The 18,906-nt window shown below is 32.5% G+C and overlaps 1 protein-coding gene across 3 annotated transcripts in view; it reads left to right on the forward strand.

The window, feature by feature from the left end:
- The window catches only part of LOC132936433 (uncharacterized), a 30,602-nt gene that overhangs the window by 5,321 nt on the left and 6,375 nt on the right, over positions 1–18,906 (forward strand). For all 3 annotated transcript variants that reach the window (XM_061003161.1, XM_061003162.1, XM_061003163.1), the window contains exons 3-15: positions 5,445–7,056; positions 7,134–7,301; positions 10,124–10,659; positions 11,490–11,946; positions 12,019–12,384; positions 13,076–13,297; positions 13,384–14,052; positions 15,075–15,553; positions 15,842–15,992; positions 16,104–16,301; positions 16,403–16,612; positions 16,679–17,075; positions 17,604–18,290. In XM_061003161.1, the coding sequence (XP_060859144.1) occupies positions 5,932–7,056; positions 7,134–7,301; positions 10,124–10,659; positions 11,490–11,946; positions 12,019–12,384; positions 13,076–13,297; positions 13,384–14,052; positions 15,075–15,553; positions 15,842–15,992; positions 16,104–16,301; positions 16,403–16,612; positions 16,679–17,075; positions 17,604–18,290 (5,665 nt within the window). In that variant the 5' untranslated portion in view covers positions 5,445–5,931. The remainder of the gene's footprint in view (positions 1–5,444; positions 7,057–7,133; positions 7,302–10,123; positions 10,660–11,489; positions 11,947–12,018; positions 12,385–13,075; positions 13,298–13,383; positions 14,053–15,074; positions 15,554–15,841; positions 15,993–16,103; positions 16,302–16,402; positions 16,613–16,678; positions 17,076–17,603; positions 18,291–18,906) is intronic.

Here is an 18,906-nt window from a genome sequence, read left to right on the forward strand (position 1 = left end):
AAACGTTTATTTAAGTCAAATAGTTTATTTTTTAAACTTTTTTTAAATATTAATAATTTTTTTAGTAAATTAATTTGATCTTAATAACTTTATTCAAAATATTATTTTAGGGAATACATTTTCAGACATAAGTAAATCTCAAATCATATTTTATTCTTCATATAATTTTTATAATTTTTTTCATTTGACCTTTTATCTATTTTACATTTTACATTTCTCAGGTTTTTTTGGTACACCCTGTATATAGTATTATAAATCTGTACTTACATTTTGTAGCAATCAAGTTAGTATTAAGTATACATTGGTTTGTGAAATGTTATTTTATTATATTCTTTTATGTAACCAAAAAGTGCACAGATAAACACTTTAATAATGACAACAGTTGGAAACTGGGGGGAGGGGTTTACCGAGGGTGGTGACAGTTTAATGTGTATACAGTTACGAAGGAGGCGGTGGTGCTACATAGGGGTGCCTAGGAAAATCTGTTTTGGATCGATCAAAAATGACAGCAGAGTGTAGGCATGGATACCACTTTCACTCCGAAACTGGGTCGTGGAATAAATTATACTTCGGTGGTAGGTTGTGTGGGCGGTGATTGTTGCCCTAAATTATTGTACTTTACTTCGTTAGGGGTGGTCGTTGCGAGTCATCCGCCGAATACCCTGGTGAGGTGAGTAAGGTATAGACTTTTGTGATAGGAAAGGCTTCTCGCCATATAGACGCCGTATTTACCCCTTCGACCAAAATTTGCTGCGACGCGTGTGCAGAATACGACCGCCCGCCCATCGATGGCAAATGGGTGGTTTTCACGAAATGTTATTGAACGTAGGCGGATTCGTAGGTCGTCCTTTACCTACACGCCTCTCCCATTCCACAACTCGAACTTTCACTGCGACTAAACGGATGGAGCTACTATTTTGAGATCCGCGACCATTCAGTCAACTTTTGGCTGTCAGCCACCGTGGCCACCACTCAAAACAATTTCTTTTATTACCTATTTACTTACTATCAATAATACCCAATTTTTTAACTTATTGTTATTTATCGCCGTTTGTTTTTCGTTCCCATCAGTCACACCTGTTGTCATTCACACTGTAATCGTTTGCATCGTATTTTCTTATTATCTACAATTACGTGGTGCTCAATAGTTTATTATCGGACTTACAATTTTTCACACTTGTGTCGCGTAGCTGCGCCATCATATCGACGTCGCCTACTGCAAGTCTTCACTGCAATATTGTACTCTACTTCCTAGACAAAGTGTTTGTGCGCATACTCGACTGCTCCGTGTGATTTTTCGACGCACCGTGACCACATCAGCAACAACAACGGCGACGATCTTGTTCCTCTGAATCAAACGCCAATAATTGTATTCGAATTTTTCACTGCTACAATAATTTAATCTCAACCTTGTCACCCAATTTTACTTTTCTTTCGCATTCGACAACTATTTGTTGTCATATCATTGTGATATTATCGTCACCACCGTAACTACCTCCAAACCAACAAAAACGCGTCTCGCACCAAGTCTCCAAATATTTCTATATACTTACGCTATAATATCTTTATAGTCGTAAATAAAACCGTCACGCTGATTCTACTCGTGGTCGTTGTCATTTCTTGTTTTTACGTATTCATTATGGAAATTTCCAGGAATAATAGACGAAATCGTCACTACAACTATTCGCGACCGTGCAATTGTTACATTAGAAACCAGCGACGAAATCCACGTTAATGTTGTCGTATCTTCTTCATAATACGCGATCACGCTCACAGTATAAGCATATTATGTACATGTACTAACCACTGATTGGTAGAGCACTCGCGCCATCGGTGTAACACAGATGTATCACCAAATAACTTGTTAGCGTTAACGGTACCATGACGTAACGGCACAAAAGAAGCTGTGCCAACAGGGACCGGTGGTGATTATAATCCTCGTACACTTGCAGTGATGCACATGTGGTCAAACAATAGTTTGATAGTCAAAACGATAAAAATTGCCTAGACATATTCATTCTTGAACGAAAACTTTCTCGTCATTTTCTACGCCAACTGTTATGCCCACATCAACTTAAAGACTCCGTACTGCCGTAGATGTCCCTTTATCTGAAATAATCATCAAAACACAGGTCAGTAAAATTATTTTCAATTTTTATTTAATCAGATACCTATAAATAATATCTAAACCCACAGTAAAAACGTAAAGAATAAGATAACATTTTTTTTTATTTATTTATTGTGAAGCCCGGCAACTATAGTCCCATTAGGTGTTTGTTTTTGTTTGTAGGGGAGGGAACTGTATGTGTAACACACACGTGTGTGTAGTTTTGGCAGATTTTTTAGTGGGCACCCGTGGGTATCTGCCATTCCCGGGTGGGGATGGCGGCACTTCTCTCCATACACCGTGACTTGCCCGAAGAAAAATTCCGCCCGTGAACCGAGGTTTGAACCAGCGCCGGTGTGCGTCACAACCGACGCCTTAGTACGCTCGGCTACAAAGTCCCCATTCAAGATAATATTTAAATACTTATTTAATGTGTAAATAATTCAAAAATGTATGTTTATTTTATAATCACTTAAAATGTTTTGAAGTTTCTACTCAGAATCTTTTAATGAATTTTATATATTTTGTTCGTGTTCGTTAGTATATATAAGCTCTACAACTTTATTCGTATTAAGAGAATGTCAGAGCAATATTTTTTTTCTCTCAGACCCACGCGTAACATAACGTTTACGTTTTCACCTAAAATCGTTTTTTTATGATTTTTGAGAGATCTTGAATGAGTAAAACCACCTATTACAAAAACTGTAGAGGACAATATTTTTGAGGGTTTGACATATCAATTTTATATATTATTATTATGAGACAATATTTAGACCAATTATAATATGTCATATCCTCTAAAGTATTATTATCTATGAATTTGTAATTGGTAATTTTACTCTAAGATTACTCCAAAACATACGTAAATGTTTTTTTCTATGTTGCGCATGGGCTAGAGAGAGAAAACAGTGTGCCATATGACAAACCCTAATTTAAACAAGTTAATACAATTTAGAACAAATACAAATGATATAAACTTTATAGATTGTAATGGTGATAATTTCTTTAAAAATATTATAAAATGAAAAGTTCAATCTTGATTTCCATTAAATTCGAAATCATGACTTATTATTACCCTCTTTAAAGAATACCATAATATTTTCTTTTTAGAGACACAGAACTATATTATAGACTAGATATTAGATAGTATTTTATCATAGTTATTCATCGTATATTATAGTAGGTATATCTTGTGTTACGGTCATGGCTCGAGGTAAGTAAAAAATATAGCAGCGACACATCATTGTATATTATTTCGAAGCAGAAGTTGTTCATTTAAACAGTGTTTCTTTTAACCTTACCTAACTAATAATTTACTTAATCAATTAATACCTAATAAATTAGAAAAATCAAACAAATTGTGCAGATTATCCGTTTGCAAAAATCATGAAATCGTATGGTTATAGTATTAGTGTATTAGTGTGTTATTACTTATTACTGTTGTTAGTTATTACTGTGTTCAAACCACGGTTGTATAAACGTGTAGATAACCGTGGTTCGCACCTCGCATACAATAATATTTTAGTATTATTTTATTATAAATATGCCAACTAAAGTGTACAAACAAATAATAAAAATAAAGAAAAGTACTTATTGAATAAAAAAAGAAACCTTGTGATAAACTAAATTCCCCAAAAAAACTGTTGTCTCGACAATTTTCTGAAAATGGTGATATGACAACAAAAACACTTCGTCGTACTCCGTGTAAAAAACTGCTAAGTAAAAAAAAAAAACAGTTCTTTAAGCACTATAAAAATGTAATATCATAAATAAATGACAAGTAAATTAAATTAAAGTACCTGCACTTATTTTGTTTCAATAATTTATTTACTTGGTGAGAAATTATATACTTAATATGACACGGCACACGAAATAATGTGAACAAAAGTTATAAGATAAGCTTTTATTGTATTTTATAACAAAAGTCATTAGAAGTTCATTATAATTTAAAATATAATAAAGGACATTATTTCTACTCAAAATTATTTCTCGCCAATAAAAAAACATTATCAGTGCACTTTAATTTAATTTACGATGTACGAATTTTATTTATGATATCACATTATCACATCTTTATAGGGCTTAAAGATCTATTTTTTTTTCGTTTTACTCAGTCGTTATTTACACGGAGTATCTACAAGTGTTTTTGTAGTGATAATAATATCGGTACTAAACAAACTGGTTTTCAAGTAAGTGCTTTGTTTGCAATTTTTTTTTTATCTTCCTAGTTATTGTACGATATGTAAAGGAATATTTTTACAATAATCAAAAATAATGTTGTGAACTTATAAAAAATATTAGGGAAAATGAAATAATATTAATTTAATTTACAAAATTTCAGAAGGCGCTTGTGTGAAGTGTCCATCCATTGGTGGAACTCAAGTACTAACTTGTACTAACTTAGTACTAGTACAACTTGTTTATAATTTGATCATAAATCATAATATTAATAACTATAGGTATTATACATGGCTTGCAATATATTTTATACGCTAGATATATTTTTCAAAGGTTATTTATTTAACTGGGTATTTTTTTAGAAATAGTTTGATCTTAAATTTCGTTTACTTAATAATATTTTAAGAAAATGAAATTGTATACAAAAAAAATCCTGCATAAAATATATTTTATTATTAATTCACTTACACCTTGCGCTTATATTTATACCAGTGAACTATTTCACATAAAAAATTTCATAATTGCCTATAAATACTGTATAAATATTTGGTAGTGATATTTTTGGAGACCATCTACACATATTTATCCTTATTTATTTATCCTAATAAAAATTAAAGCAAAATTACAAAAAAATTTTGAGTAAGTAGGTCATTTTTAAATATATATTTATAAATATTATACGTACGTATCAATCGAGCTACGTTTTTAATTTTTCTAATTTAGATTGGAATACATTTATAAATTGTATTAAGCGTTCTCTTACAGACAGTAAAAAAAAACGATAATAAAGTATAGGTATACTTTCAATTTTTTGATTCTAAACATGTTTCAATTCATAAACAAGTTTTCATTGGTTGAAGCATTTTTTAAATGTTACTTCATTATTAAAAAAAAAAAAAAATTTAATTTATTAATTTCCAATAATTATATAACAATTTTTAATGTTAAATTATAAATTCAAACATTTTTATATTTTTAAATCGTACCACAGGGAGTAAGTACATTATTTCCAGGTGTTTAGATCGTTTCAATAAAAATGTTTATTGCAAGGGCCTCTAAAGGCTTAAATATAAAAAATTAAACTACTACAGGTTTTTCGCATTTCAGTATTTTGGTGATTTATTAATTTATTAACAAAAAATTAAAATTATGTTGTTAGGTGTGACGCATGAAGTGAATACGTACATGCTGATGTTAATACCGACTACCCTGCTCTCTTACTGCGGTGACGATACTTTCTCCGTCACCACTAATTTCTGTGATACTGGGTGTCGTCGCTCGATTTGACCATTTCACCTTTGCCATTACAACGAGGGACGCAAGGCTACCACTGTGCCTAAAACATTTTGTATCGATATCAGAATTAGTCAAAGACTGTAACAGATACGGTAATTAAATTCAAATATTGCTATTATTATAATGGCGGCAATTTACTTCTATCAGCAGTTTACTAACATCGAATAATCACTTTCCTACTATCGTTACAACTACTGCCACTTAACCAACCAACTGCCTATCAATACTACTAACTTTAATAGTACTACCATCATTGATCCAATATAGTCTAACCATAGCACATTCGATTCTCGTATTTGGACATCGATTCCGTATGAAAGTCCAACAGCAAAGACGAAAATACTGGGATTATGAATCCCCTTGGGACCGACGTTCCCGGTCGTCGTAGCCTTTTAAACGGATTGGTGACAGCTGCCACAAGATCTTGGCGAAATGGTTTTCAGTCTAACGGGCATAATTCGAATTCTTTGGTATTTCCAACTATTTCTACGTCAGTTAATAATAGTTCAACTTGTCGCACCCCTGCCACAGATAACGCTAACATAACTGAGGAACAAAGAAGGTGGCAACAGCGGCAAGAAGAACACCGGCTCAACGTCCTCTGGTACGGCGGAGATGAAATGCATCTGCAACCGTCACCAGCTGTTCTTTTTGAATTACATAACCGTTATCAGTCGCCAGATGACTGGGAAAAACAACCGCTTCGACAACGGCGACGTAAGTCTCAACAATTGCAACATCAAGGGATTCATAAAAAACGATCAGCGTTACCAACATCACCGATTGTATGGGCCGTCCTGTTACATACCATGTATTCAGCTGCTATGGCCGCAGTATATTATATATATGGCGTGACATCTGGTAGCGGATGGATATGGTTAAAAGAAGTCGACAGCAGCAGTCTATTTAAATGGTTATGCCAGCTACCGCCGATGTGGTATTTTGTTGGACAAGCTTTTTGTGCAGTCACCATTGGTTATGTTTGGTATCAATGGCAAAAACGGGAAAAGTGGTGTTGCTACATGTTAATTGCACTATTTATCACCGCAATTTTTCCGTCTGTACCACTAGCCGAAGTCTTCGGAGATAAAATCGTGAATAAAATGACGGAAGTTCCCGCGGAAAACTCTGCCGAACGACGGAATTATTATAATTCAGAAAGTTTTTATGAAAATCAATTAGCACTTTACGAAGGCTTATGGCACGTGTCATTTTTCATATTCGTCTCGTACTGCCTAGTGTTGCCAACAAGTGTAGACCGACAATCAGATAACGAGTACAGCGAAACTATTAATGAACATGATGATAACCAAAAAAATATAGAAGATAATTTCAAAGAAGACCGCCACATTTCAACCGCCGTTTTGCTGTTTGCTATCGTAGCTTCTATTGGACACACAACCCTTAATATGTACATCGCATACCATCAACAGAAACGTCTGGTCAACAATTCGTCCATGGCGGCTATTCAACAGGTTCGTATAACTTAAAGAATATTCTTTCTAATTTATATTGCGTTGATTTAATTTACTTTTTTATTAAAAAAAAATAGCTCATAGCTAACGTAGTAGTTCTGGCATGCGTCAATCTGGCTGGATGGCTACTGCGTCAGTCGATAATCCAGGACCGTATAGAAATTAGAAGTCACGAAGGCAACAGCAGATTTGATGGGAAACACAAATATCTTCGAGCAGCATTGCGCCGGCAAGCTGATAAGCTGGTGAGTACACGGAAATACTATTGATATTAAACTACAGTTATGCCCAATTATATTACTACAACTAGATAGTTTAAACATTTTACGATTTTACTCGACTTAAAAACAATTTATAATGTTATAAAGTAAGAATCCGTTTGTTAAAAGTGTCGGAACAAATGCATTCTTAATTCAAAAACTTCTCACGAAGAAATATTTACATCATCATACATATTATTTGATTTAAATTTGATATATTATTTTTTTAAATAGAAAAGACTTCTTATAGTTTTCCTCAGTTCTCTTCTTACAGCTATCCAACTATTCTACAAGCCACAAGGTGAATTTGTCTTAAAAATTTATTTTTGATCATCAAAATTGCGTGATATGTTTCCTACTAAAAACTAATTTAAATTAATTTTTACCTAAAAACATTACAAAATAACGCCGACTTGATGATGTTTGATGATAATATTGATGATTTATTATTAGGATAATATTATTAGTTGATTTTTGAATAACTGTTTCATTTTAAAAATATAAAAAAAATCGGTTAACGCGTAGTTATAATGCTCTGCTATGTACATTAAATGTCTATAGAGTCACTGTAATGGATGTGTTAAATTTGAATTCAATAATTTAAAACCATTGTACCTATACGCAAAACGATTCTGAGCGAAGAAGATCAATCGGCCTAAAAACATTAGTATAACATTAGGTTAAATACATTTTTCCCAAAAAAATTACTTTTAAAAATGTAATTGTGCGTATAAAATATAATAATATACTTAATATTTCATATACCCATGAATAATATTTATAAATTACAAAAAAATAACTTAAAATATATAAGTACGTATATATTTTTTAGATTGGTTGGTTACAGTATGAATATATCATAAGTATCCTCATTTTAAATTTTCAATCATTAGCTATAAAAATTTTATAATCATTTTATAACTTTTTAAGGCTCAAAATGATTTGGACATTTTCAAGATTTTGACAAATTTTGTAAAAATTAGAAATTTGAATACTTATAAAAAAAAGTCGTGCCAATGATCTTTAATATTTCTCAACTGCTATTACAACTACCTATGAGGAACCTTGTATTACGTTTTCAAGCTTTTTGACCTAATAAATAAAATTGACTACATTTATAGAATAAATAACTAAAGAAATTGAAAACTTCAAGTATCTATGAATAACTCAAAAGTGTCAAAATATGTTATCATATGTAGAAAATGATAAAATAGACATTTAATAAAAGTATTACAGTTATTAGTTTTTGAATAACGATAATATAAGAAAATCGTTGTTTGAGAATTTGTTTGATTTACTATTTTGAGAGAATATGTCTAAGTTAAAGGTTTCAAATCTAAGTAAAAAATTAATTTGACATGAAATGTTCATGCTTTATAACCCAACAAATAAAATTTTGTTGACATTTATAAAAAAAAAAGGTAGGCAAGTGGGTGTCGCTCTGCTGTACAGTAGGTTACAGGAGGGTCACCGTAACGATGGTGTTAAGTTTGAATTTAATGATATAATATTAATGTATAAGAAAAACGATTCTGAGCAAAAACGGTCAGTCAGCCTATGATATTACTAAGTATATTTGATGATAATATGATTGTGAATAAAGTAATTTATATATGACCTATTTACCTTGTTCAAAATGTTCAATCCTTCTTCCTTAGATATAAAATTTGAACATTTTATACATTTTTAACTAAAAAATAATCATTCAATTTTAAATTTGAACTTTAAATGCTTATTAAAAAAAATTTTTCCTATGTATCTTTAATATTTTTAACTTCTATAGTAACAATATATCAGAATCTTTGTATTAAATGTTCAAGCCTTTTTACCCAACAAATACAATTGAATTAATAACAATAGAAAAAAAACTAAAAAAAATAGAAATTTGAAGTTTAAAATTGTCCATAAACAACTCAAAATAAGTCAAAATATTTTCAAAATTGTATGGTGTATAGAAAATGAGAATATAAACATTCAATGCAATTTTCGTGTATCTACAATTATTCGTTTTTGAATTACAACAAAATAAGAAAATCGCTACATGAGAAATCGAGTGAATATAACTTCAAACACTCATTTAATCTAAATTTCCTGTAGAGATTTTTTTTATAAAATTTGACAAATTTATGAAGAATCTTAGATTAATAAAGATAAATTTTTATGTATTTCCAACTCCAAATGATTTGCACATTTTTGTGATTCTTACGTATTTTGTAATGCTTGTAAAAAAAATTGTGATAATGTATTTTTAATATTTTTCCACTGATATTGTAACAATAATCAGGAGCCTTGTATGAAAATTTATTTCAAGCTTTTTTACCCAACAAATAAATGTTATATAATTTGCCCCGGCGGCTATAACATGTCAATATATCAATGTATATTGAATAGTGATGATATTAAAAATTGTTCGATTAGGTACTAGGTATTACGAAAACAAGGTTCCTAAACAGCGTTCTCTCCCAATAAGTACCTATAAATAGTTCTAATATTAGATTCCATTACGAATTTAGATATCCCGACAATTGACATCGTAAATTCGTAAACTAAAATAATTAATATTTATTCTACTAAATATTTTATTGTTATTATGTTACAAACGACATTATCGACTTTTTTTTTCCGCCCTTAAATATTTGGCTGCCCCTCCCCCCTTGATGCGTTACTGGTAAATGATAACAATTAAAATCGTCTCTTTCGACCATGACTTGAAGTCTGGTGCATTTTTGGTAAAATCTATTTATAATACTACTCCTAGTCATTTAAGTTAAATATTAAAATTATATTATGATTTATTTTATAAACAGAATCAACTCCTAACATCCTTGCTACCCAGACGCGTGTTTTTGGAAATGAAACACGACATAGTTGCCGATGCAGCACGTTCCTATAACGCGATTCGCAGTTCTAATGACAATAGCCACCGAGACGATGTGCAACTACAGAGACATCAGCAGGAAACATTGTTAAAAATAGATAATATGCCGAGAATGTATTTAAAAGAATACGAAAATGTAAGTGTTGTGTTTGCCAATGTCACCGGATTCTGGGATAATGCGCCACTAGTTGTGAGCCATGATAATTCTGGCCCCCAAACTTCCATGCAGCTCATTACACTTATTGATCGATTGCTGGCGAATCTATTTCGTAAACTGGCATATCGCAATCATTGCCTCCCAATACGTCTGCTTGGCCACCGTATGTATTTCATTGCTGGGTTGCCGGATGAAGAAAGCTATGGATATGACGATGATGGACACAAGAACGGTACTTGGATGATGAATGACAATGGACATGCAAGAAATGCTATCCAAATGGGATTGGATTTAATCGACGCTGTTAAGTAAGTACACAACTAATCGAATACGATCCTTATTTCACCCACTTCCCCGTTGATGCTACTAATAAGATAGCATTGTCTTTAGTCTTTCTGATATATTTTTTCTTACTTTTAGATAAAGTTAAGTAAATTAAATAATTTCCATATAAAATGTTAACATTTACTCAATTGTTAAAATCTACATACTTCGTATAATTGTCAGTTATAACAAATTCAATGTCTATGTGTGAATAGTAAATGGACATTAGTGTGTGTGTGTTATCGAGAATTCCGCTCCAGGAACCGCCACCAGATGAAACTCTTACGCGCGCGCACATTTCAATACTTAGCGAAAAATGAAATATAAATATTAATTATAAGTTTATATACTATGCTCTTTAGGAATCACTTTTTTGATTTAAAATCAGATCTGCTCGGAATAAATACAAATGTAATACAAATATTTCATGGGAATTTTGAAAAAAAATCTTAATTTAAGGTCCTTTAAAATTTAAAATTGACTTCCTAAATAGCCTAGATATTTTGTTAATGAGTTCATACATGTATAAAAAATAAAAATCAGATATTCCAAAGTATTTTTAATTCACCATCACTTATTGGTCTAAAACATATGAGAAATACGTTTTCTGCAATCCCCTTAATGCATTATTATTTGATAAATAACCTTGTTAAGCTTATCGATTTCAATCTAGTTATAAATACTTAATATTCAATCAGCTACAGTTATTATTTACCCGCACATAAAACTAACCGCCTAGGTGTAAACAATCCTAGTATATAATATTGTTATAAAATAATTAATTTAATTATTATATTTTAATTTAATTAAATAGTACCGTGGTTCGTGATGTAAGCCGGTTCCACAACAGACATAAAATCAATCTTAATGTTCGGGTGGGCGTTCATTCGGGCCGAGTAGCATGTGGTGTGCTAGGTTTCACTGGAGGTACAGGCATCCCATCTGACTCGGGTAGCCGTTGGCAATATAGTGCGTGGGGCCGCGACGTTCACGTAGCGTCATATATTGAGAACTGTGGTCGTTCAGGAATGGTGCATGTAAGTCGTGCCACGGTCAATCAGGTTACTAAGAAAGGAGTTGCTGATACTGCAGTTAATAGAGTAAATCATGTACCACCGGGAGTAAAACTCCGTAACAATACAATCAACTATCAAACCGATTCCAAAGACAACTTAGATGACTACTCATTTGAACGTAGTCGTGAAGAAGAAAGGAACCAGTTTCTCCGCCACAACCGAATCGATACATATTTCGTAATTCCCAAAACAGTAGTAAGCGATACATGTCAACACTTAAGTTTTTGTAACAAACTAAATTGTTAATGATTTTATTTATTTTTTCAGTATCCTCATTCAGAAAATACTGAAAAGTTGACAGATAACTATACAATGTATGAGAACGGTAGCGGAGATATTGTTTCGCTGATTCTCCAATCAGTGAATCAGCAACTGCTAAGAGAGGAAATAAGACAAAAATATGCTGTTGCTGGGTTAAGGCCTGAAACAGAAATGGAGTCAGAACAATTTCCAGCTATTTCGACAACAGCGATTGCGGACATACCTGTGACAATGGCTGCTGTGGTTCCTGCAGTTCCTGTAGCATCGGTAATGAAAAGGAACCGCCATAGACGGAGTCGATATTTTGATCAAGAGTCACAACAGGCAGCTTCTACAAATATCAATACCAATTGCGCTATCACATCATCAATGGTATGTAATATTTAGAATTTAATAAAGAGTAATAGTGGGTTGTAAGTATACTTATGTGTTGGTTACAGTGCCGTATTCCGAAATATCAAAGTGGAAATTGTATATTTGCCTGTCGTGGGTATGAATCGTTACTCGTTTCTTGTATCTACTGTAATTTTATTAAAGTATTCAGTATTGTATATTATATATTTAATTAGTTCAGAAGTTAAAAATTCCCAGTAGTTTTCAAAAGCACTGGGAAAAACAATAATAAATTAAGCAAAATCGGTTTTCAATAAAATCTATTTTGGTTTTTGGTGTAACTCTAGAACAAATGACCGTAGATACATACAATTTTCACTGAATGTTTATATTAGCATTTTATATACACGATAAAATGTTGAAAATAAATTATGTAAAGCTATAACTTCACTGGTGGCAAAGCAAAGAAAATAATATGGGAGTTATAGAATTCAATATTCTTAAAATTTATGATAGAATGAACCAACTTACTATATTGTAAAAATCCGGTAGTACCCTAGTCCTAGCAAATATTTTATCCCCCCCCCTCCCCGAAAAAATTTTTGGCTACGGCACTGGTTGGTTGGGTACTACGAATGCGTCAGGCAACATCTTACCTCATGTTAGAAGTACGCATTGTGTATTTTTTTTTTTTTTTATAATCACAAACACGTGAATATTATATTTTTAGGAGCGTTACAGCCGGTGGGAAAATGATGTATTTGTAGTTTGTAACAACGATGATCACGAGAAGGTTAGAAGTAAATCTGACGACGATGATCTCTTTCGGATAGCCAAGTCACAGCTACTACTTCTGTGCGTAATTATTGCCCTGTTTGTGGTTAACGTAACAACTATGCCCTGGACTATGTTACTTGGCATTACATTTATTACACCGTTTGTTATAACTGCCGTGAGTTTTTTTAATTTAAATTAAACAATATTAGTTACGGTACTCGTATTTTTAATGTCTAATCAATATAATTTTTAAACGTATAGGGAGAACTAATATATGTGATGGCCTTATTGATCGACTGGATTCCTCGTCCCAGGTTCTACAGCACTACTTACGCCACCGCCATTATTGCTGATGATGACGAATATTATCATCACTATGATAACAATGATAGTGATACTAGTAGCAGCAGTAACGGAGATGATAAATGCTTAAGGCGCTTTTTTGTCTGTCATCCCGGTAGATATTCATTGTTCGCCTGGCTATTTAAACCATTTCAATGTAGAACAAATACCGCGATGACCACCCGTAACCATTTAGACAATGGTGACGGTTGGCGAAAATGTTATTTTAAATGGTGTCGTTGTTACGGCCGCCATAGCTGGTTCACCTGTTGTTTAAATAATCAAAGAGCATCGTCTTGCATGTCGTCTGACGACAGTGACATTGAGAGCAGACTCGGCTTTCGAAACGAGAATGCCATAATGGCAGCAACAACAAGAACGTCTCCGCCACGGCAGCAAATCCGGCTTCAACACTCACAACCGATTAACATGAATAACAGCTACAACAATAATCTGATACGTCGGCGACACAGACATCTGAAACGGATATATCAAGATGAAGAGAGACGTACCTACTTTTATTGGACATGTGCCTGCTGTGAATTAATTGTCGTATTGCTCATTTGTCTTTTGGCTTTGTTAAACGCTGTGAGTTTTATTGCGATTACCACTTTATATTTATTTATTATAATTTTACATACAATTTTTGCTGTACACACTTTTACTATTATAATTACACTGCACTCAATCGTGTCCAATTCCGTAGTTTTGATGATTTTTAGATTTTGAGCGTAGTGAATTATTTTTACAGTGATGTGTTTTTTTTTAATCTGTCTGTTATCAATATTTGGGGCGGTAAAAATGCTCCGATTTTCGGATAGAAATATGAATTTATAGTTGGTCCATTTATGTGGTCAATATCGAAAATTCCCAATAATTTATTATTAAGTCGGGTTAGACAAAAAAAAAAAATGAAGAAAACATATTTACGTAATTCGAATTAATTTTTTTAGTTTAACTCAAAAACTAATAGCTTTTTACATTTGAAATGTTCACCAAATGTTTCTATTATAATTTGTTGTACATAGTAAAATTTTAAAAATATTTTAACTCAGCTATTTATTGCCATGAGAAATGTTCGAATTTTATAAATATTTTTTTTAATCATTGTCAATATAAAACATTTTTCACTCAATAAAAAGATTGAAAATTGAATTAAATCATTAAAGATACATACAATACATACACACAATTATATTTTACATGAATTTTGCGTTCAAATTTTTACAAAATTCATAAGTTTGAAAATTATTTGTTAGTTAGAAATTTATAAAAAAATCATAGCTAACATTAGAAATTTTAATAGATGATTCCCCACAAAATTTTCTACCTTTAACAAAAAAAAAAAATTATCGGAAAGTTACGCTATTCATAGCTACAAGATATTTTCGATTTTTTTAATTATTAAATTTAATTATATACACAAATATGCTAGGATGGCACACTGCCTCCACTCAGAATCGTCTTTCGTATGCAATGATTTATAATTCAATTAAAATCTAATACATCTATTACAATGACTTACTCAATAACTACTGTACAGCAAGAGAGCGGTGGTACCCACTAGTCCACCTTTTTTATTTTATACTAATTTTCATATGTATTTTTAGTTTACCTGCGAACCAGTTGAAATAAGTGCAACAAACACCGTATACGATCAACTCCATACTCACAACACTATTATAAATAGTAGTGGTGAATTCAACACCCCTACAGTTAATACAACACAACCACATCGAAATCCATTGACGTGTATGTGGCCTCAGTATGCCGTTCTCACGTGCTGCTTAGTGTACGTTTCAATAGCTATTGCGTTTCCCATTTATTATGGTTCACTGCCAACACTGCGAATGAAAATCGGAATATTGCTTGTCATGACTTGCGTATTTGCCGTGGCTTTCGTTCACTTTACGCACAAGCACGTGTTTATCGCTGCCTCGATGTCTTCTCCTACACCTTCGTTCTATAGCAAGTCTGACGAGTTCCAAAATCATCAAACAAACAACACTTTCAGTATAAATTACAATGACCATCGTGAAATAAACAACGCTCCAGTCCATAGTGATGGCTACCGAGAAAACCAACGATTGTGAGCATTATCATTTTTAATAATATTACTATTTTTACAACCGTCTACCCTTGTGCATTTGTTTTTTGGTTTGAATGGTCCAATGAGTTGTGTCATTTACAAATCATTAAAAATATATTAATTCCCCTTGACTATTATCTAATAATAAACTTTTTGGGATTTGTAAGTAATCGAAGTGTATTAGTTCATCGACACTTTTATGATTGCACATGATAATATATCGTAAATATTCTGTAATTCTGGTGTATCGTTATTAACGGTATTTATTTATTACCTCTGCGCATATAGATTAAAACTACAAGACCGAGAACAGCAGAGAGCAGCTGGCTTAAACACTGCCACAGCTACGGTTTACGCGATTTCGTTCGCCATAGCCACGCTTGCCTGCTTTGTGTACAAACATCGCTTACAAGATCGACGAGCACATCACAGGGTTAAGGTTAGTACCTAGTATTAACAAACGTGTTTGAACATCATGGATTTGCCAGATACATTCATATTTAATTAATGAAGTTCGTTGAAATTTGCTTATATATTTTTTTTGTTATAGGTGGATCGTGACTTGAGACGGTTGCGTGTTTTGCGCGAAGCCCACAGGCGCACTTTGCATGCCATCGTACCAGACCACGTGGCAACTTTATTGCGGCGAAGCTGCAGTAATGATGCTAATGATGCTGACGATGAATGTGAAAGAACTCATCACCAACAGAACTATGGTTTTGGAGAAACTAGACCGATACGAACTACTGTAAGTATCCTCAAACCTCAAATATACATTATTCCTCATTTAATTCAGTAGGTACTTAACTTAAAATGCTTCTGGTGTAAATTGTATTTTTTATGGTTTAGCATCAAAGTCAAGAAAACATGCCTGCATACTTGGCACCACCACTCTATCAATGTGGCTACCGATCCATAGTTATCGTGTTTGCCACAATTGTACAACAAGAACAATCATTGCCGACCAACATTAACCGTGGTGAAAAAAACGATGCCATCAGTCATCACTGCCATAAACAGCTAGCACTACTTCACAACATATTCAGCGAATTTGATAGAGTAATTTTTATGAGCTGTAAACAATTTTTAAGTTATCACTTATTTTTTTTTTTTTTTTGCTAATAGCTTTTAGATAATCAAAAGTACCGAGGATTAATAGAAAAAATAAAAATGTTGGGAACTAACACATACATGGCAGCTGTTGGTCTACAACACCATGATGGACCGAAACGTCGACAAGTCATGCTGCTGAAAGATATGAAAGAGAGATGCGATGAATCTTGTAACTTTGACGGACAAGAAACAAAAAATTACGTTGAAAATTACCATGTCGGAGATAATATTGACAATGATCTAGAAAATGAATATGAATTATATAATATCATATCAGCAAATTATATAACATTTGCTTTAGATTTCATTCGGGAAATGCGTCGTGCACTGCATCGTCAGCAAACGGAGACGGTGACTCCTGTTGGAAGCTCAAATAACTCGCAACCATCACAATTTGTTCTTCGAGTTGGTTAGTTTATTATAATACCAAAATTATTCATAACCAAAATATATATCAAAAATAAAAACAAATAGAAAACACTATAGAAACCAGGAAGGTATTATAATATTAACAAATATAGTAGGTTAGATTATTATTTTAACTACATGACGATAATAATTAAATATATTATATTAAACATTATAATACATGGTCTATAACAACTATAATATATACACAAGTTATAATCTTTAAATGACATAAAAATACTATTATATACCTATAATATATAGGTATACACAAATGCCCCAAAAAAATTATATTAAATTTTTTTTTTTTAAATATTCAAATTGGACAAATTAGATTGGGAATATTAGATTTGGGAAAATCAAAATTGGGAAAACTGTACTACTATCTATTATGTCATCGTTTTTAAAGCGTTTTTTTAATTTTACTCGTTTTACAGCATCCGAAATATAAATTAAATTAACTTACAGTGTTAATGTTAATTCGTAAAATAAAATATGAAAAGTTATGAAACATCCATTTATGTTATAGGAGTAAACGTTGGACCTGCTGTAGCTGGATTAATCGGCTGCAATGATAGAATCTGGAAACGTCCACAGTTTGACGTATGGGGTAATACAGTAAACGAGGCTAGACAGATGGACATCACTAGTATACCAGGTAGAACGCAAGTTACTAGTTGCGTTGTCGACATAATGCAATTGATGCATTATCCAAATCCAAAGTATGAGTTTGAAACCCAAACCAAGATGATAAACAAAGACAATAGGATACCTACATATTTTGTTCGTGAAAGTTTTGAACGAGATGATGAGCATAACTCAGTTCAACGAAAACCCTCTAACTACCATCTTCCACAGCTGCGCCAAAATTCTCCCTATCAATATGAGTCAGACCGACCACATCAGCAGAACAAACAACAGACCCCCATACGACCGTCACAGAATGTCCTCCGCACGACACCTCTGCACTTGGCACGTGACCAGCCACCACTCAATGTAGTACCGCTTGTCAACGTCCACTCGAAGCACTCCCACTACAATTCTATGGTACAACAGGATTCGCGACAAAAATGTTTGGAACCACAAAAAACACCACCGCCGCCACCACCACCACGAAGTCCACCACCTGTTACAACACGGCGGACCCAATATCCGATGCAACATCAATATAGTGAAGAACGCGATCGATATCCAGATATCCAGAATAGATCACGAGGTAAATCTGAGTATGATCCACATTAGCTGTGGCCCTAAAGTATGAAAAATCTAATTTATTAACCTATTAATTTTGCCTTAAAGTATTGGACACCTTAAAAAGGGTTTTCATTGTACACTAATCAAATTTTAAGAATTTAATGTATTAACATTTACTTACAAATAGTTAACTGTTCTAGTTAGACACATGTACTCATAGGTTAGGTTAAACTAGTATTCCAATAATAAGTAAAAGTTGATGTCTGACCCAAACTCAATGGTCCCTTGATGAGAAAGAATGAATCAATGAACTTTTGTGGAGGATGGAGGTCTATGAAATGCATCGAGAATTAAATATGTATTATAAGATTGAGGTGCAATCAACTGAACCAACGGTGTACTTAACATTATCTAAGTACCACTCTTGTGTGGATCAATGCACATGTTGTAGGTTTGAGGGGAAATGTGACAATATCAAGATTATATTATTTAAAGTTTAAGACTTATAAAAAAATTAAAAGCATAAAATGTATTCATAACAAAAAATTATAATATAATTATAGTATCTAAATCAGATGTTTCCAACATCTTTTTCACAATAATGCCCTAACTTAAATTCAAATAAATTATGAAAAACT

Source organism: Metopolophium dirhodum, chromosome 1 (assembly GCF_019925205.1).
Source record: "Metopolophium dirhodum isolate CAU chromosome 1, ASM1992520v1, whole genome shotgun sequence".
Lineage (NCBI taxonomy): Eukaryota > Metazoa > Arthropoda > Insecta > Hemiptera > Aphididae > Metopolophium > Metopolophium dirhodum.